This window comes from Hyperolius riggenbachi, chromosome 1, assembly GCF_040937935.1.
Source record: "Hyperolius riggenbachi isolate aHypRig1 chromosome 1, aHypRig1.pri, whole genome shotgun sequence".
NCBI lineage: Eukaryota > Metazoa > Chordata > Amphibia > Anura > Hyperoliidae > Hyperolius > Hyperolius riggenbachi.
This window is the reverse complement of record NC_090646.1, coordinates 333,566,594-333,587,394: the sequence shown is the minus strand read 5'-3', so window position 1 is coordinate 333,587,394 and position 20,801 is coordinate 333,566,594. Positions and strand designations below refer to the sequence as shown.

At 45.4% G+C, this 20,801-nt stretch overlaps 1 protein-coding gene across 1 annotated transcript in view; it reads right to left on the bottom strand.

Annotated features, from left to right (window-relative positions):
- TMEM59L (transmembrane protein 59 like) overlaps positions 1–12,709 on the bottom strand; it is a 64,664-nt gene extending 51,955 nt beyond the window's left edge. The window contains exon 1 of the mRNA XM_068233917.1: positions 12,415–12,709. Coding sequence (XP_068090018.1) covers positions 12,415–12,576 — 162 coding nt within the window. The 5' untranslated portion in view covers positions 12,577–12,709. The remainder of the gene's footprint in view (positions 1–12,414) is intronic.
- Positions 12,710–20,801: the final 8,092 nt, after the last annotated feature.

Here is a 20,801-nt window from a genome sequence, read left to right as displayed (position 1 = left end):
TTAATGGCTTCAATACTGTATGCAGTGCAGTCATTAACCCCTCCTGGTCCCCAAGTGCAGCTGTTAATTCCTCCTGTTCCCCAAGTGCAGCCATTAACTTTTCTGAGTAGGGGTCAACTATTGGGGTCAGCTTATACACAAGGTTGACTTATATTTGAGGCTATATGGCATGCAGCATTTCCCCTCCAAAAATACACATAATCAGCGTTTCCCCACAAAATATACAAATATACATAATGCGCAAGCGTTTCTCCAGCTGTACACCTCCCACACTATGCCAACAGGAAGAGCAAGGCTACAGGAAAATGGTGGCCGGAGCCCAGCCCTGGAGACAGAAATAGACTCCAGTGCTGGGCTTCGGCCACCATTTTCCCATAGACCTTCTGTCAGACTGCCTTCGAGATTCACCTACAGACCTGAGGGAGAGATCCACCATTTTGTCTGCGACCCCGGGGGGACCCCCTGACAGGTGACAACGTACCCCTAGGGGTCTGTGGACCCTAAATTGAGATCCACTGTGTTATAGCAAGGTGCAGTGACTGCTGGTGTGTCACAGGAAGGTGCTGTGACCTTTGATTTGTTAAAATAAATCAGAGTGGCTATCAATAAATGGTTTTTTTTGTTGTTGTTTTTTTTAAGTTTCATCCATTTTGTCTCTGAATGTAAAGAAAGTATTTGACAGCACTGGGTGGGAGTGGTTGAGGATGACTATGATGTTTGTAAGATGTAAGAGTTCACGTGAATACTTTATATGTATGCATAATAATGGGAGGTAGAATGTAATCAGTCTTCAACTTGGCAGTACAGCCCTTATCAGAATCTTTGATAGAGATGAGAGTAGGTACAGACTCAAAAGTCTTACTGCTGCAGCTTGTCTGTGCACACTGACACAAGCTCTCCCGCTGCACATTTCCTGCATATCATTAACAGCAGATAAAGATTTCTGAAGTTACATAAAGTGTTAGTTTCATACTACTCTATATGCCTTGGTAGATCCAGTAACTATGACCTGAGCAAACATTACTATCGAGGACTTACCAGATAGCTCGCCCACTGTACCCACTACTTAATTCATAGAAATGGGACGACAAATCCGTTTAATTCCTGGAATATTTACGAAGATTAGGGACTCGAATATTGTAACCCTACCCTCCATTTCAGTAATTTGAATCCGGTTTCGCAGCGGCTGGATAGTGCACTGGTTAAAGAGGAACTCGTCGAAATTAATGTAATGAAAAAAAAAAGTGCTTCATTTTTACAATTATGTATAAATGATCGAGTCAGTGTTTGCCCATTATACAATTTTTTAAATCCCTGATTTACATTCTGACATTTATCACATGGTGACATTTTTACTGCTGGCAGGTGATGTAGCTGCTGCTTGCTTTTTTGGCAGTCGGAAACATTTCCCCCAATGCAACAAGGTTCACAGACAGGAAACTGCCAGGACCAGGGTCCTCAGAGTTTTTTTGTGGGAGGGGTTTAAAAAAAGTGTTCAATATCTCACCTTTAGCAAAATGAATGAGGCATGGATCCCGGAGGGCTACTGCCCACTCGAAGACTAAGTCAGTCCCCGCACACAGCATCTCTGCCTGCACGCCGTGTGACTGCCTGCTCCAAGACTTAAGTCGGTCCCCAGTCCCAACACAGCATCTCTGCCTGCAGGCCGCTTAACTGCCTTCTCCGCCACCACCAACAGGGTCCAGGACTCCAGGCGGATTCCTGAATTTTTAAGGCCGCTGCTAGCAGCGGCTGCTAACAAAGCCAATAACAATTTTTTCTGGTGTGTCTACATGCCTGCCTAATTTTTCTGGCTGCGCTGCAGCTGCAACAACAACCTACCTTGCCGGAGTGAAGGGGCTTGCGTAACACAATGAAGCAATGACCGCCGGCTATATGAGTGTGTCGGGGGGGCACACCTGACCCAAGATAATAAATGGACAGACCAAATTCGATCAGCTGGACAGTCACTGTTTTATCATTGAGCTACCACAGCCCGGCGACCATATGGGCTTGAGAACCGCTATCACCTGCACTCTCGCCATGGTGCGCACCAGTCCAGCACGGCCGTCACTACACAAACTGTTGTTTGCAGTGCGTTACACAGTGAGTTTGATGTGTCAGTGTGAAGCAGTACACTAATTACACTACCTGATAGATGTATACACATGCAATGTTTTAAAGCACTTTAGGCCTCCAATTTAGCAATAAAATGTGATTTCTGCTCTTAAAAAACGCTGCTGGGCATCAAATCCGGATTTTTCCCTGGGACTTTTGGCGTGTATCCCACTCCGCCATACCCCCTCCAGGTGTTAGACCCCTTGAAACATCTTTTCCATCACTTTTGTGGCCAGCATAAATGTTTCTAGTTTTCAAAGTTCGCCTCCTCATTGATGTCTATTGCGGTTCGCGAAGTCCGCGCGAACCCGAACTTTTGCGGAAGTTCGCGTTTAAGGTTCGCGAACCGAAAATCGGAGGTTCGAGCCATCTCTAATGTGCAATCTGTTTCATTTAGCTGCAAAATAAACAGTACTAGAATGCTATCAGCAGTAATTTCTTCAGATAAAAAACAATTTTGCCTTATACTCACTCTTCAGAAAACTGAGCGGATTTGGACAAGCTTATTTGCATAGATCATTTGACAACCTCATTTGCATAGGTAACTCTAGTTTTTAACACTTGCTATGCAAGAAAACAGAAACTACAGGTAAAGCTTCAAAAAAAATGTTATCCAAAAATATGAAAGGGTTAATTTGCATTATTCAAATAGTTTAAACAGTTCCAGCAATCTTTAAATTAGTTTATAATAGAAACTCAAATACAGAGATGAGAGTAGAACATGTACAATAGCCATCTCAGTAATAAATGCTGTTCATGCTTGCTGGCATTTTAGCTGAGTGGGCCTGTTGAGGAACTTGTGAGCTATTTTAACCACTTCTTCCACTGCTACGGTATATCTACGTCCTCTGTGACTTCATCAAAGCCACAAGGACATAGATACACGACTTTACTTTGGGGGACAGGCATGCACAATCAGGCGCGCCCCTATGCACTCCCCTGGCACTTTTAGCTGCAACACTAATTGGTGTAAGGGAAAACATGTTCCCTTAACCATTTAGTGACACCCCACCCCCGGTGAAGGATTACCACTGTAGCCAACAGCAGTGACCATTCATCTCCCCCCATTGCAAAGCTGCTGGAAAAAAAAATCCCTCACCTCTGCTTGTTCCAGATTATTATTCCAGAAGCTTTACAACACTGAAATGTATGGGGGTGGTGGAGGGGGGGGGGTGTCTGAGTTGGGACTGCCTAATGAGGGGGGCCATTTATCAGGGGGGGGAGCTGCCTAAAAGGAGAGGACACAACTCCATACAATGGGGGGGTTAGAGGAAACATCTAGTAATCCATACTGGCATCTGGTGGTAAAGTAGGGATAAAGCTATTGCTGATTAAATAGGGACATAGCTCGAATGACAAAACTGGTCTGGTCCAGAAGGGGAAAACAAGGTCTGGATGCAAAGTGGTTAATACTCTAACCCAGCTGTCCAACTTATTTGGAACATAAAGCAAATACGTCATCTCTTTAAGCTGCTGAAATGGATTTTAGTAGGAAACGTAAGAGGTAAACTATGCAGTGCCTGAATGGAACCTCCCATGCACTGGTTTGTCAAGCCCGCCCTCCCCCCCCCCTTCCCCCAAAAACAAACAACACAACTGATCTGACTTCTCATGTGGTGCATGCACTTCAGGGAGTACTTCTGATGGGTCCAGGGGGAGCTTGACTTCGTGGTGTTACTATGATACATTTTATATAAACAAATGTGATTATGTAGTTTAGATAATTATAATTGGGAATGCCTGGAAATTTATACTAAGCAATGGGTGTACTGTAAATAAATGTATTTTGTGTCACAGGGCACCGGAGATAATCTTGCCTATAAAAAGAAACACTTGGTAAGAGTACGGTTTCATAAGAGGCACATACCAAAATAGTTGAAAAACAATAAACTTACCAACCTAATCCTAGATACCAGAGTTATGCTTCATACACACTTGAGATAAAAGTCTTTGGAAAAGGCAAGATCACAGACCAATCTTACCCCCTTCCATGTAGTATGAGAGCCATACTCTGCACAGTCTATTCTATGGAGCTGCACTCCCCGTCAGATAAAATCTTTGCAAAATGCTGCACACAAAGATGCCCGTACACATTCAAAAGATCATTATCTGCAAAAGATCTGTTCCTGCAAAAGATCCATTCCTGCAAAATGCATTCATAGTCTATGAGATCTGCAGATCCTCATACACACTTGGTTTAACAGACTTCATCTGCATATCTGGCAATCATCTGCAGATCTGAAAATCCATCCTGGTGGATCTGAACTGCAGATGATCTGCAGATGATTGTCTGTTAAACCAAGTGTGTATGAGGATCTGCAGATCTCATAGACTATGAATGCATTTTGCAGGAATGGATCTTTTGCAGGAACAGATCTTTTGCAGATAATGATCTTTTGAGTGTGTACGGGCATCTTTGTGTGCAGCATCTTGCAAAGATTTTATCTGATGGGGAGTGCAGCTCCATATAATAGACTGTGTAGAGTATGGCTCTCATACTACATGAAGGGTGGTAAGATTGGTCTGTGATCTTGCCTTTTCCAAAGACTATAGTCTGATGTGTGTATGTACCTTTAGAATACTGACACATGCAGCAAATAACTTGGATATCTGTGACCAAGCAGGGGGAATACTTTAACCTCTCTGGCGGTGCATTTCTGTCTGGATTTAATGGGTCTAAAAACGGTACATTTTTTTCAAGAATTTTTCAAGAATTTTAGGCCTCCAATTCTTAAGTCATAACAACAAAATATGTCAGAATAAAAGCCTGGTAGACATTCTGCATATAAATAAATGATGTTAACACAATTGTTGAATCAATTAAATTTATGAATAAACTTAAACTGTGAAACTGTACAAATAAGGCAGGCAGAGTAGTCAAAATCCAGGCAGGATGTTGGTGCAGACGGCAGGCAGAGCATAGAGTCATTGAAAAGTATGCTTTACTTTTACTGGTAACGCATGTTTAGCTGTAACAAACTGCATGCAGTGCATTACCATACCGTAACATGTTATACTGCAATGCACCCGCCGCACTGTGAACGTCGCATAGGTAGTGCATTGCGGTGTGGTAAGCTGCTTTACAAATTGCCCGTTACACCACACCACTGTGAACTTGGCGATAAGGTAGCCAAAAACTTGTCAATTTTCTGGCAGATTCGATCGTTCAGATTCATTCTACTATAAATCCATGCCCCAAAATGTAATCCCGATTATAATTTATTCACCTAATCAGTCGAGATAATCAGACCACATGGAAACATTTTGACCGATTGGAGATTGACTGCCCATAGCACTGTACTGAGCAGCATAACGCTGTGGTTCAGTTGGTTTTCAATAGATTTCACTATTTCTGTTGATGGCACTTCTATAACACCTGTACCCCAGGCTCGCTGCCTAGGAGTATTATTGGACTCAAGTCTCTTATTCAAACCACACATTGACAAACTATCCTCCTCTTGTCATCTCCACTTAACCACTTAAAGGGAAGGTTCACGCAGGAGCCGTAAAAACTAGAAATCCAAATCCACTTACCTGGGGCTTCCTCCAGCCCGTGGCAGGCAGGAGGTGCCCTCGCTGCCGCTCCGCAGGCTCTTGGTGGTCTCCGGTGGCGAGCCCGACCTGGCCAGGCCGGCTGCCAGGTCGGGCTGCTTCTGCGCTTCAAGTTGCGTGTCACTTGTGCGCGCTGACGTCATCGGACGTCCTCCGGGCTGTACTGCGCAGGCGCAGAACTTCAGAACTATATAAGACCAAATTGCACTCCTCCTAGGTATCCTAAAACACACTGCTTCTAAATATTTGTTGCATACTACCCCTCCTCTTGTTCCCCCCCCCCCCCCATTCCCTTTAGATTGTAAGCTCACAAGGGCAGGGCTCTCTCCCCCTTTTGTGTCTTGGAAATCATTATACATTTTATTCATCATGTTACTTTTATCACTGTCATTACCAATTCTATATTTTGTATCATTTTTTGTATTTTGTCACTAATTATGTATCTTGTATATTGGTGTACACCATTGTCTGTATTATTATGTACCCCATGTTTGTTTCTTACTTTGTACAGCACCACGGAATATGTTGGCACTTTATAAAGCAAAAATAATAATAATAATAATAATAATAAATAATAATAATAATAATAATAATAATAAGTAGAGCAAGTATTTATCTACTTGTGTGCTTTTTTTTCTAGCATTGCTGACAGCTCCGCTTTAAAAAACATCTCCCGCATCCGCACTTTTCTCACACAGGACACTACAAAACTTCTCGTGCATGTCCTGATTATTTCACGACTAGACAATTGGAACTCTCTGCACTGCGGCCTCCCTGCCAACTGTTTAGCCCCATTACAGTCCATCATGAACTCTGCTGCACGACTCATCGACATCTCCTCCCGCTTCTCTAGCCCAATCCCCCTCTGTCAGTCCCTTCACTGGCTTCCAGTTACACAAAGGATATAATTTAAAATCTTTACTCTAGCCTAGCTCCTTCCTATCTAGATCAACTTATTTCCAGATACCATCCTACACGCAATCTCCGCTCTACTAACAATATCTTCCTTTCTTCTTCCCTGGTCACCTCTTCTCACGACCTCTCTCAAACCTCTCCTCTCCTCTGGAACACTCTCCCTCGACACATCCGCCACTCATTCACACTAAAGGTAGCCATACACTGGTCGATTTGCCATCAGATCGACCAGCTGACAGATCTGATCAGAGAGGGATCGTATGGCCACCTTTACTGCAAACAGATTGTGAACCGATTTCAGCCTGAAACCGATCACAATCTGTGGAGCCGCTGCTGCCGCCTGTCCCCCCCACCCCCCCTGCATACATTACCTGAAGCTGGCTCCAGGTCCTCTTCTCCGCGCTGCACCCCGCACCGCATCCCAGCGTATACTGTGTCACTCCGTGACCAGGAAGTTCAAATAGAGCGCCCTCTATTTGAACTTCCTGGTCACTGGAGTGACACAGGAAGTTAATGTATGCTGGGATGGAAGCAAGAGAGACGCGCGGAGAAGATGCGGAAAAGACGCGGAGAAGATGCCCGGGAGCCAGCGTCAGGTAATGTATAACTGTATCGGATTGGCCGGCGCTCCCTACCCGCGGGCGATCGACGGAAGTAACCCGCACGGCGCGATCGACGGACCGATCCGATTTCGGGAGGAAATCGGATCGGCGGGTGCATTTAGCGCAAACGATTGGCAGCAGATTCGATCCCAGTGATCGAATCTGCTGTTGAATCGGCGGCAAATCGGGCCAGTGTATGGCCAGCTTTACTCTTTTTAGGCGCAATCTGAAAACTCACATCTTCAGGCAAGCATACTCTTCTACCTAGGACACTAAGGCCCTTATGCAATTCACTTTTTCACCTGAGTTTTCTCCTAGGAGACAATTTTTCATTTTCTATTAAATTAACTTCCCTGCACTCTGCAATTGAACAAGTACCAACAATTAGGTAAGAGTACTATCAAAACTATTTTGTGTATTTTCTTGCTTGTTGGTAGTTTAAAAGGCATTTTATTTACACGTTTAAAAATAGCATCTGGGAGAAAAAACGAATTGCATATGGGCCTAAGACTTTGCTCACTGACCACCATTTCTACCACCCCACACACAGCTTCCCTTTACCTATTGTCCTATCCCTTAAACCTTTAGTTAGTAAGGCCTTTTGGCCAGGGCTCTCTTCCCTTTACCTCCCTCCCCTGTGTAAAAATATGTAGTTGATGCGTTCACTGCATCAGCTGTTATCCACTCTTGTCTTATATGAACTGTTGTATTGTTTATTTTGTATTGCTATACCCTGTATGCTGTTGTACAGCACCACGGAAGATGCTAGCTCTATATAAATCAATAATAACAATAATAGATTTCATGCTGAAATGCAATGCTATTCTATTGTAATGGTAAATTCACATTGGCATGTTAGCAGAGTGGCGCGATAAAATCCACTGGCATAAGGCAAAGCATTTCTATACAGTAGGGGGAGGTGGCAGCGCTTCCCAAGACAGGCTGCAACTGATTGCCCAGCAGCATGGATGTGCAGAGCCTAATTATAGGCAGGTCACACAAGCTGTATTCAAAGCAGATGTAACAAAATGGAGGATGTTCGCTTTCAAAACAGTTTGCGTGCAAGTGTTCCATACTAGACTCCTTGACCCACAGGGTTTACACATTTTTTTTAAGAGATCAGGGAAAAATTGGCAGCGCTCTTGATCAGGCTGCATCTGAAATGACTACTAACAGAGGTGTGCAGAGCCCCCCGAGGCAAATACATGCACTAAACCCTAAATTCAAGTCAATAAGATGCAGCCTGTCTTGGGAAGCGCTGTCACCTCCCCCTGCTGTATAGAAATGTAAGTTTACTTATGGCTAGCTGCACTCATTTGTTATTTCAAATTTGCATTTCAGTTTAATCTGAGTTTAGGGTTTAGTGCATAGTTTGCATCTGTTTTAAAAGAAAGGGGTGTATTTGCCTCTGGGGGGTTCTGCACACCTCTGTTGGTAGTTATTTCAGATGCGGCCTGATCAGGAGCACTGCCAATTTTTCCCTATGATGCAAAGCATGCTGTATGGTACCAGACAACGTGAACATGTGCAGCAAAGATGCATACTTTTCATTAACTGTATGCTTCATTGGATGTGTCTTTTACCCTTTGTTGCCATCTTGTATTTACAGAGTATGCAACACCCTAGTGTGAACCCAGCCTTGAAGTTTTGCTCAAACCTGGGCTTCAAAAAAGCAGAGGTGCAGTACGTGATGTGGGTGCATTTGCATGCGGGTGGCCACATATGCCCACGCAGTAGCATCGACCTGCCAGTGGATCATCAACCCTTGCTGGCAGCCAGTGGGACACCAGGGAGCACCAGAGCGTCGGCGAAGTACCCAGAAGACGTCTAGGGGCTGGAAAAAAGCCCCAGTTAAGTAAAGATTGCTATATTTTGTCACCTCGTATGTCCTTTAAAGAACATATATGGACACAGAGATATGGAAGCTATCACATTTATTTCCTTTTATACAATACCCATTCCACTGCATCCTGCTGATGTTTGTCTGCAGAAATGTCTGATTCACCCACCTAAAACAAGCAGATAGCAAATCCAGACAAACTTCAAAAATCCTATCTGCACATTTCTTCAGAGTCTATGGCTAAAAGTATTAGAGGCAGAGGATCAGCTGGACAGTCAGGCAACTTGCATTGTTTAAAAGGAAATCAATATGGCAGCCTCCATACTCCTCACTTCAGGTGTCTTGATGGCAATAACAGCCTAACTTCCACCCAGACCTGACTAAATCCTGATACACACCTTCAATTATGATTGGCCAATTACTGCCCAATTTTACCACCTCCATGTAGTGCGAGGGTCAGGGCCAGGCAGAGGCGAGAGAGGCTCCAGCCACAGGGCGCAGTGTAGGAGGGGCGCACAACTCACTCAGCTATCATTCCCCTATTGTGTTTAAAGCAGAGAGAAATAAGAAAAGGGGATACATGGCAGTGACTGCAAGCCAGATAACTAGAGATTAAGGTGTTGGAGGTGTTGGGGGCCCTGTGGCACCTCTTAGTCTAATAGCAATCAGTGTATGATGGTTGGGGAGGGGATGGAGGGGGTGCATTATGGTATCTCAGCCTTGGGTGCTGGAGGACCTTGTCCCGGCTATGGTGAGGGTGAATAGATATTCAATACAACGAGCAGATTGAGTAGGTAAACCCTCATACTACATGGAGGCGGTAAAAATTGGTCAGCGATTTGCCAATAATAATTTAAAGTGTGTACCAGGCTTAAGAAAAGTCAGGGCACTGTGATGACAATGAAGCCCTCTTCCAGAAGACAGCAAGACCTCAGCCAGAAGCTACATGTGGCATTATCGCTGCAGCCATGAGGGGATATAGTGACTATCAAGGGTGGATTTTGTGGTGTAGAGAATCCTCAGAATATTAGGAAGGAATGGCACAGTTGGATTTAATGTAGGCCAACTTTACATTTTAATTTCTTTTTCTCCTACTCTACCACACTGAGCACTCCCTTTAACAAAAGCCTGGTTCACACCGGGGGTGATTGCGATGCACTTACAGATCTGTAAAGCGCTAGTGCAGTGTCACCCTATGAGAGTGTTCCCAAAGCAGTGTTGCGATTTGGTTAAAATAGCAAACATGGTGCATGTAGCATTTTTGATTGGTTGCAGCTTGAATGAATGTTCAAAAAAAATTCATTCAAAAAACACTCTGAAAATATCGCAACCACTAAGAGCTAGCAATTGCATTTTACGGTGTGAACTAAGCCTTAGGGACACCCCCCCCCCCCACACTTCACTGAGCCGTAAGGTGGCCACTAATGATACAATCTGCTGAACTATAGATTACGAATGATTCTTTGTATGTACAATCATAAATAATCATTTGGGACCACTAATGTACAAAAATCTCCTAACCAATCCGATCAGATTAATAGGATCGAAACAAAATTCATTAATCTGTTCGGTTCGCACATTTTTGTCCATTTGTGGTCCCAAACGATAATTTACAATAGTTCATACGAAGAATCGTTCGTAATCGATTGTTCAGCAAATTGTATCATTAGTGGCCACTTTAAAGGAGTCATCAAGCAACTCCTGCTACCCATAGTACTACTTATCCGGGGCTTCCTCCAGCCCGTCAGTCGCTATGCCTCTCGCTGCATCTCTACTAGCCCCCGTTCCACAGCGATGCGCAGGACTACCTACAGGTTGTCCTCTACTGTGCCTGTGCCGCTGTCAATCACCTTCACGTGGTCTGGAACGTACTGTGCAGGCAAATTTTAAAAGTTCTTGCTAATGCAATGCTATGGGAGATTTTTACAAAATAACATTGCTCCAGTGTGGGCACACTCATAGGATAACAATAGCAACAGCTTTTAAAATCACAAAGCGCTTAGAAAAGCTCTTGTAGTGTGCACCAGCCCTTAGTAACATACCGATAGTGGATTCCAGGCTTTACTGAAGTGTGTTTGAGGGCCATGTCCCAGCCCATAAGCTGCTGTAGGGCAACTGGGACACAGTGCCCAGCAAGTAAGATGGAGACTCATGTCAGCACCAGGTAAAATTAAAAGTTTTATTTTGAAATCCCAAACACTATGATGGGAAGGGATGAGACTTTTTTTTTTTTTTTTTTCCCTCAAGACGCACTTTAATTCCTCTTTGTGTCACCATTTCATGTCCTCAGTTACATTGACTGGGGTCCCCTCAGCATGAAGAAATCTTTCCAATGGGGGCTAAAACAGCAATAACAATCTGTTAGACATAACTTTTCCCAATCTTATCAAAACTAAATAAAAATGATTTAGCTGTAATTTTCTTAAGACGTTCTGATAAACCGCCGGCGGAATACAAATATGAAGTTCATCCTTGACCAACACACACAAACTATTCTAAACTACCAAAGCAAGCAATCTCTGTGGCAGGAATAGCTGCATAAATACATTTTCCTTGGCCTGGCCCTAATCTAATCCGATCTATATTAGTACATATCATCCAGGAATTCACTTTAGTAGTACAAGCCACAATTTCTGTGTTTTTTTTAAAGGCACTTATACACAACTCATTTTATGATTCCGTACAGCTAAACAATTACCATGAACAGCCCTGTAAAAGACTGCAACGAATGATAATGTCCTGTGCAATTTTGCATTTGCAGAAACAAGCTTTGTAATTCTGTGAATTATCACAAAGCAACATACTGTATATTTTGCCTGTGTGCATAACGCCTTGTTGTTGTTGTTCTGCTAAATGTATATTGTTCCCCGACAAAAGCCCCAGGGAAATATACAAGCAGTTTTCCTCTACTGGAAGATTTCTATGACATTAGGGATGTGCAATCACACATCCACCCAGAGAATGTTATCATGAGAGAGTCAAGCAAAAGCAGACATTTATTTCGTTTATTGCAGATGTATGACAGCAGCACCAGCAGCACATGGAAAACGCCAGAAAGCAGCACATTCACATTTGTTATCAGGCTGGCTTGTATTCTCGTGCACCTGCTAATTGGGATGGAAATGGTCACATGCCAGTGACCACCATTTTAATAATAATCGTAAAATGGCATGCCAAGGTGCAATGCCACGATCAGATAGCAGATGTTGGAGTGTGTCGGGAAGATCTTGTAAGGCAAACTGCAGGGATGTTTAAACATGGATGCGTGAAAATGACATGGGCGCGGCTATGTGTCACACACATCACTCGCTATCCCCATTTATGACTGTGTTATTGACGGACTCCCACACACACATACACACAAAGCTCGGGTCGCAAGGTACTTACTGCATTCGAGCTTTTGTGTTTGAAGGTAAGCTGACACTGCTGGCTGCAAGAGATGATGTCTCCCAGCTGGGCATCAAAAGGATCCCCCGCACTGGCTGCAGATACGACTACAAGAGGCAGCAGGAGGCTGAGGAGCCAGCTGCCATGTTCTGAGGCTCGCATCCTGCAGCACTTTCTATGGGGATCCTGGCTGGAGAATGTGCACAGCCTGCCTGGGAGAGATGCGGGGAGCAGCAGCTGCCGTGCAATGTCAGAGTTGCTGTGACGTCATCAGGAGCTATGTGCAAGGGACTCTGGGAGAGAGAAGGAGGGGATGTACAATGTGGGATGATGAGGGACGGCGAGGTCTGCTAATAGTAGTCTCTAGTCTGTCATTTACTCTCACCATATAGTGTTACTTTGCCAGCTTGTAGAACACAGCTTAATGATTTCATAAGCTAGGTTGGCTAAAATAATCGTTCCGCTGACAAATGTTCTTTTCTATCCTATCCAGCGTGTCTTTGGATGGAGAGGTATGGTCCAGCATCTGTGAAGTATGCCCTGTAAATGGGAGCTACAGCTGAAGAGCAGCATGGGTTGTTGCCAGTTCCCTGGGCTGAGGAGACAGCAGCACGCCTGCAATAGGCTGTTGAGGTCATTCTACAAATGCCCTGCACACCTGCATTCATCACCATCATTCAAAGGCTACTGCACTATCCTTGTTTATACTGGAAAGCAGAGTTGGATTAATGGGGCCCTAGGCAAGGTAGTAGATCTTGGGCTCCGTTGAGGTCCTTTTGTTAAAGAGGCACTTAAGTCAGTGGAAAAAAATAGTTTTACTCCCCTGGGGCTTCTACCAGCCCCCTGTAGCTGTCCCCTGCTCTCGGCCAAAAATGAAACTTGATGGCGGCAGGGGGCGGGAGGATCCGCGAGTGACTGCAAGGGCATGGGACTGCTGCAGGGGGGCTGGTAGAAGCCCTAGGTGAGTAATACTATTTTTTTCCCCCTAGCTTAAGTATCCCTTTAAAGGATTCCACAACTGACAAAAAGGAAGGTGCGGTGGCTAGGGAAGGAAAATTAGATACCTACCGCCTCTCTTATTCCCCGCCATCAGCTGCCGGTCTTCTCCAATAGATGCCGGTCTCCTGACCTCTAACCCGGACATACTACGCCGCGCATGATTCACTGCTTCTGCCAGCACATAATTTCGGCAGAAGCAAGTTCACTCCCCTGGCTCCTCCTTCATAGCATCTTGCGCTTAACGGAAGGAGGAGCCAGGGGAGTAAACTCGCGTCTGCCGAAATTATGCGCCGGCAGAAGCGGTGAAGAACGGACATACTGCGCATGCGCGGCGCAGTATGTCCGGGTTAGAGGTCAGGAGAGTGGCCCGACATCGGCTTCCATTGGAGAAGACCGGCGGCTGACGGTGGGGAATACGAGAGGCGGTAAGTATCTAATTTTCCTTCCCTAGCCACCGTACCTTCCTTTTTGTCAGTTGTGGTATCCTTTTAAGCTGAATTGGAGAGAGGTCAGAAAAGGAGACAGATGGGCCCTTGCTGTCCACTGGGCCCAAAGTATCTACCTAGGTTGCCTGGTGGATGATCCTGCTCTTCTGGAAATGATGTAATGCAAAGGTGTAGCAATAGCCCTAGCAGCTGCTATGGGGCCCTGGAGAAGAGTGGGCCCAGGTGGTACTTAATGTATTCATCATTAATTTTCTTGTGTTCCTCTACCCCAGTGATGGCTAACCTTGGCACTCCAGCTGTGACAAAACTACAAATCCCATCATGCCTCTGCCTCCCCGACCTATGCTTAGAGCTGTCAGAGTATTGCAATGCCTCATGGGACTTGTAGCCCACCACAGCTGGAGTGCCAAGGTTAGCCATCACTGCTCTACCCTATGATTTTGTCTAAGTGCCCCTGGACTATGTGCAGTGTAGATCACATGAGAATTTAAATTGCACAATTAACTCGTATCTATAGGGTAGAGGCATGTGGCATTGCTCAAATATGCCTACATAGTATGGCCCCATGAAAGTTTTGCTATGGGGCCCCATAATCTCTAGCTACGCCACTGATGTAATGTCAAATATTGCATGTCCATAGCATTAAGAAGGAAAAGGCAGAGATAAGATCCTCCTCACACAGTATATCCTGTTCTCAGCAGAAATACAGGTGCCAGATTCCAGCTACTCTCCTCCCCATCACCAATCCACAGATTGGATAGGGAAGAGATCACACAGCAGATCAACACAGGCATAACAGTTCTGAGAGCGATATGGAAGCTGCCATATTTATAGCAGTTGATGGCATCTTGCCTATCTCTTTGGCTGCAGTAGTATCTGCACACACACCTGAAACAAGCATGCATCTAATCCAGTAAAAAAGTTAATGTACCATATATACTCGCATATAAGCTGACCCATGTATAAGCCGAGGTACCCACTTTTCCCTCAGAAACCAGGGAAAAGTGACTGACTCTCATATAAGCACCCTCCCCAGTATAGCCCCCTACACAGTAGCCAGATGTGCCCCAGTACAAGTCATCCCATCTCCCCATAGCCAGATGTGCCCCAAGTATGAAGCTGTGTTTCAAGACACTACTAGATGGCATCATAATTATGAGACACAGCAATTGCCACACAGGAAGAATCTGCCATGTTGCTTGCACGCTCCGTTCCACAAGCCAGGGGACACAGGTAGTCTTGAGCAGCATACTATGTTGCAGGGAATGGGGGGGGGGGGGGTACAGACACAGCAGGGAGCCAGCAGACAAGAGAAAAATCACTAGTGCACAATCCTTATGCTCCTCTGCCAGTAACAAAACCTGCTCCACTGACTCACATATAAGCAGAGGGGGTACCTTTTCAGCACATTTTTTGTGTTGAAAAATTAGGCTTATACGCGAGTATATAAGGTATTTTCATTTAGGGACACTTAACTACTATCATGAAGACCCTAGAGAGAGTGGTCTTATCCACCCTCAAGCTATCCACCTTGCCCCTACTAGACCCACTCCAGTTCGCCTACAGAGCAAACAGGTCCACTGATGATGCTCTAAACATCTGCCTGGAATACATCTACAACCATCTGGACAGGAAGGATGCGTATGCCAGAGTACTTCAGCTCTGCATTTAACACCATATGCCCACACACCCTCCAGAATGTTCTGGCTGCACTTGGGGTCCACCCCACCCTACGCCTATGGATCGTTGACTTTCTCTCTAACAGATCCCAAGTTGTCAGGCTGGGGGACATCTACTCACGAGAAGTGATAACCAACACAGGGGCACCCGAGGGCTGCGTCCTGTCCCCGCTGCTCTTCTCCCTCTACACTAATGATTGCAGATCCACGGTAGACTCTGTCAAAGTCATCAAATTTGCGGATGACACCACCATTGTTGGCCTTGTCACCAAGGACAACATCCAGGAGTACCAGCAGCAGGTAGAAAGACTATGCCACTGGTGCAAGGAGAACAGCCTGGTGCTCAACACGGCCAAAACCGTCGAACTTATAATTGACTTTAGAAAGTCGGCTCCTACCCCTCCTCCCATCTACATCGATGGCACCGAGGTGGCCAGAGTGCCCTGCGCTCGCCTGCTGGGCACCACTATCTCCAATGATCTCGGAGGGTCAACATCACGTCAACCCAACGGAAAGCCCAGCAGAGACTCTTCTTTCTCCGCCAACTGCGGAAGTTCGGCATGGCGCAGGAGATCCTAACATGCTTTTACACTGCCACCATTGAATCGATCCTCTGCTCCGCCATCTTGGTCTGGTATGGGGGTGCCAGCGACAGGCACAAATTACAGAAGATCATTGGGTCAGCGGAGAGGGTGATTGAGAGACCTCTGCCTCCACTTGACCACCTGTATAACACAAGACTGCGAGCCAGGGCTTTGAGGATTGCAAGCGACCTCTCTCACCCAGGCCACTGTTTTTTCACCCCACTTCCACTGGGTCGGAGGCTTCGAGCCATCCCCACCAAGACCACCAGACACAAGAACTCGTTCTTCCCGATGGCCGTTAGCCTCCTGAACTCCCTTAATATACTACCACCCTCTATCAGCGCCCTACCACCTGCATAGGAGTGGTAGATTTCAGTAGTGTGTGTTTTCGTAAGATGAATACTGAGCTGTATGTATATCTAATGTTGACTGTAGAGTTGTGTATGTCTATATTTGAATAAAATGATTCTGATTCTACTTGCCGACCGGGTAACGCCAATGGGCGTGGTCGCGGCGGCAGCCCCAGGACCACCCAACGCCGATTGACGTCAAGTCCTGGGGCTCTGATTTGCAGGAGATTGCTTGCAGGGTGCTCGCGCATCTCCTGCTTGGGGGGCGGAGCTCCGCCCCCTCTTCAATCTCCGAGCTTAGACGGCGTGATCGACGTCTATTTACATAGTACAGCACTGCGATCAGCAGTAGCGCTGTACTGGGGACAGCCGTGTGACACGGCTGTCCCCCTGGGGGACAATAGAGCGATTGGCTTTTATAGGCAGAAGCCTATGACAGCCGATCGCATGATTGGCTGGATGCAGGGAGGGTAATAACAAAGCAAAAAAAAAGCATATTTTGTTTAAAAAACGCACAGATAAATATTTATTAAAAAAAACAAAACAACAACTTGGGGGTAATCAGACCCCACCAACAGAGAGCTCTGTTGGTGGGGGGAAAAGGGAGGGGGGATCACTCGTGTGCTGTGTTGTGCGGCGCTGCAGCTTGGCCTTAAAGCTGCAGTTGCCATTTTAGTTAAAATGTGCCTGGTCTTTAGGGGGGTTTACCACTGTGGTCCTGAAGTGGTTAAAGTGTGTTGGGCATAAAATAAAAAAATCAATTATTTATTTTTAACTTTCAAACGATTTTATTACATTTTCGAAGGAAAGGTTAAAACAGACAAGCAAAATGCTGGAGATATACAATATGGAGAGTGCGTACATATATCTTGTTTGAAGATGCATTGCATACAACTGAGTTAATCTCCTGAGGTTAACATCGGTAAAGGTAAGTTCGGCAATGAGAGTAGTCGCCGTAGCGACTAGAGTACACATAAAAGTCAAGTGGAAGCTGGCAGCGGTAAGGCAACAAGTACCAGCTCCCTTCAGAGTCCAAGCATATTGTCAAGTACATATTTTGCAAAGATCCGTCTGCAGAGGTGACGAATCGTTAGCTAGAGGACTGCAGGTGCCTGTAATAAAAATAAAGTTAGGTTGGGGTAGAGAGTAAAGAAGAGATTCATGAAGGGAAAGGAAGATCTGAGTGAGAAAGTGAGATTCAGATAGTACTGGGAAGGAGGAGAAGGGAGGAGAGGGACGGGAGATAGAGGAAGGGAAGAGAGAGAAGAGAAGTAAGGGTACAGCCAGCCCGTCGACCAGGCACGGTAGTGGAGGCGTATTATTACCATCCCGACGCTGGGGATCCACACTAAATTAGACTTCAGTGATATGTTGTGGTACCCATTGGGAGTAATTGAGAAAGTAAGGCTTCCAGATTGCCTCAAATTTTGGGAGGGTATCATCCAAAATGGCCTTCATCCTGTCGAAGCATAAAGCGGAGCTCAAATTGGATTTAAATATATCAAAGATCAGGGAGGAAGATTTCCAAGAAAGCGCTATTACCCTCTTCGCTGCAAGGAGCACATGTTGGAGAAGCTTATATTGAGAGATGGACAGTTCTTGGGGCTTCATGCCAAGCAGAGCTATCTGTGGCAATTTAGGGATTTGTGTTTTAAATATAGTGTAGATTACCTGATAGATCCTGATCCAGAATCTGCGCACCTTTGGGCACTGCCACCATATATGTAGGTAAGTCCCTGGTTGGCAGCAGCCCTTGAAGCAGAGGCCCGAGGTGCCGGTTTTCAATTTTGCCAACCGTTCTGGCGTTAGGTACCACCTGAGAAGCACTTTATATTGTGTTTCCACCAGAGATGCGCTAATTGAGCATCTGGGGGTAAGCTTCCATATATCGTTCAGGTCTTCTACCTCAATGGCAGTGGACAATTCCTGCTCCCACTTTAAAATATACTGTGGCTTAGGTAGGGGAGTTGGGGAAATTATGCCTCTGTATATCATCGAGATGAGGCCTGGAGAGGTAGGGTCTGTATAGCATACGTGTTCGAAGTAAGTTCTGGTCAGCAAAGACTTACGGTGGTTAAGTATCTTATTTACGAAGTGGGCAACTTGTAAGTACCTGAAGTGTTCAGTATCAGGGAGTTGTCTATGTTCTTTTAGTGAAGCGAATGTTTTAATAGAACTATCAGTGACCAAGTCATAGATTAAAGTGAGATTATTTTGCTGCCACCACTTAAATGCTGCGCCATTGTCTAGACCTGGGGGGAAGGAAGGGTGGCCCAGGAAGGAGAGAAGAGGTAGATGGGTTGATGCTAAGTTGCCCTGTTTTTTAGTTTGGTTCCAGACCTTTAGAGAATGAGAGATGATTGGGTCTTTTATCTTTTTTCCCTGTTGTCCTTCCAGCCAGAGAAGGTTACGGAGAGCAACAGGGCGGGACAATCCTTCCTCTATATTGCACCATAAGGGAGGTTTTGAGGCAATGAACCATGCCGTGAGTTGAGATATCTGGGCTGCCTTGTAATATGCAGCTATATTAGGTACTCCCAGACCACCATCCGCTCGCAGTCTGTAGAGTGTTGTTCTAGCTATTCTGGGGCCCTGGCCCTTCCATATAAAGGACATTATCGTTGCTTGAACCTTCTTGAGGAAAGAAGGGGGAATGTGCACAGGAAGCACTCTGAAAGCGTAAAGAAGTTTTGGTAGGATTACCATTTTGATTGCTGCAATGCGCCCTATCCAGGAAATGGCGTAACGCTTCCAGCATTCCAGGAGCTGGGTGATTTCTTGATAACGTTTAGGATAATTGGCTTTAAACATATCGTTATAGCAGTTAGTTAGGTAGATACCCAGGTACTTTAATTTCAGGGGCTCCCAGGCGAATTCATAAGAGGCTTGAAGTTTTGTGACCTCAGCTGTGGGAAGAGATACATTAAGGGCTTTAGACTTGGTGTTGTTTAGTTTTAGCCCAGAAATATCCTCAAATTCAAGTAGTATGTCTGCTAGGTTAGCAAGGGAAGTGGAGGAGTCTGTGATAGTGAGGATGACATCGTCTGCATATAGACATAGCTTATGGGACTGCCCGGCCAGGGAAACCCCCCCGACCCCCTCATGGCGATTAACCATAATCGCCAGAGGCTCCATAGCGAGAGCAAATATTAGGGGGGAGAGGGGGAACCCCTGGCGAGTGCCTCTCTGAATAGGGAACTTGGGGGACCTGTACCCATTGTACTGAACGAATGCAGTAGGGGAGTGATAGAGAGCTTTAAGCCAAGTTAGGAATTTAGGTCCAAAGCCCCAGATTTGTAGAAGAGTGAACAGGTACTCCCACGATACCGTGTCGAACGCTTTCTGAATGTCCAGCGATAACAGCATCATGGGAGCACCACCGCCACTGGATGCAGAAGATATTAGGTGTAGGATCCTTCTGATGCTATCCCCTGCCTGCCTGCGTGGCATGAAACCGACCTGGTCCAGGCCCACCATACTATTAATTTCGCTGTTTAATCTGGTTGCCAGTATTTTGGCTAAGATTTTTATGTCAACGTTTAATAAAGAGATCGGTCTATAATTAGACCATACGGTTGGGTCTGTGCCAGGTTTAGGTATCATGCTTATACCGGCCAGTAAGGATTCTGTTCTTGGTGTGTTACCCTCGAAGATACTATTGAATGCTTTAGCTAAAGGAGGTGAGAGGATGTTGCTGAATTTCCTATAATATAGGGCTGAGAATCCGTCTGGGCCAGGGGCCTTATTGATTTTAAGAGATTTGATAGCGTGTATGACCTCTTCTGCTGTGATGGAAGAGTCCAATCTTTGCAGCGTGTCGTCTGTGATAGGGGGCAACGGGAGGGAGTTTAATATATTGTTTATTAGTATTTTATTAGCTTTTGCTAAACCTTTCTGGAAAAGTTCAGTAATTTTGGAAGGATTACGGGTAAAGGTGTTATTTCTTGTTTGCAATTTAAGAGCTTTGAATTGGGGGTCTAGGTGCTTCAGTTTGCGGGCAAACATGGTGGTGGGTTTATTACAGTTGATATAGAATCTGTATTTGCTCCATCTGAGTTGCTTTTCAGCAGCACTGGAGAGAAAGAGATTTAGGGCTTCTTCTGCCTTAAAAAGAATTTGTTTATTCTTTATGGTTGGGTCTTTATTATATTGATCCACTGCATCCGCGTATGTCCGCTCAAGAGTGCACTGCTCCTGTTTCCGTTTATTTTTCTTGCTGGAGGCAATGCCTATGAGGTGCCCGCGGAGGACTGCTTTGTGTGCCTCCCAGGCTGTATAGTCAGATATCTCATTCGAGCCGGAATTAAGGGTGAAGTATTCCTTGATATG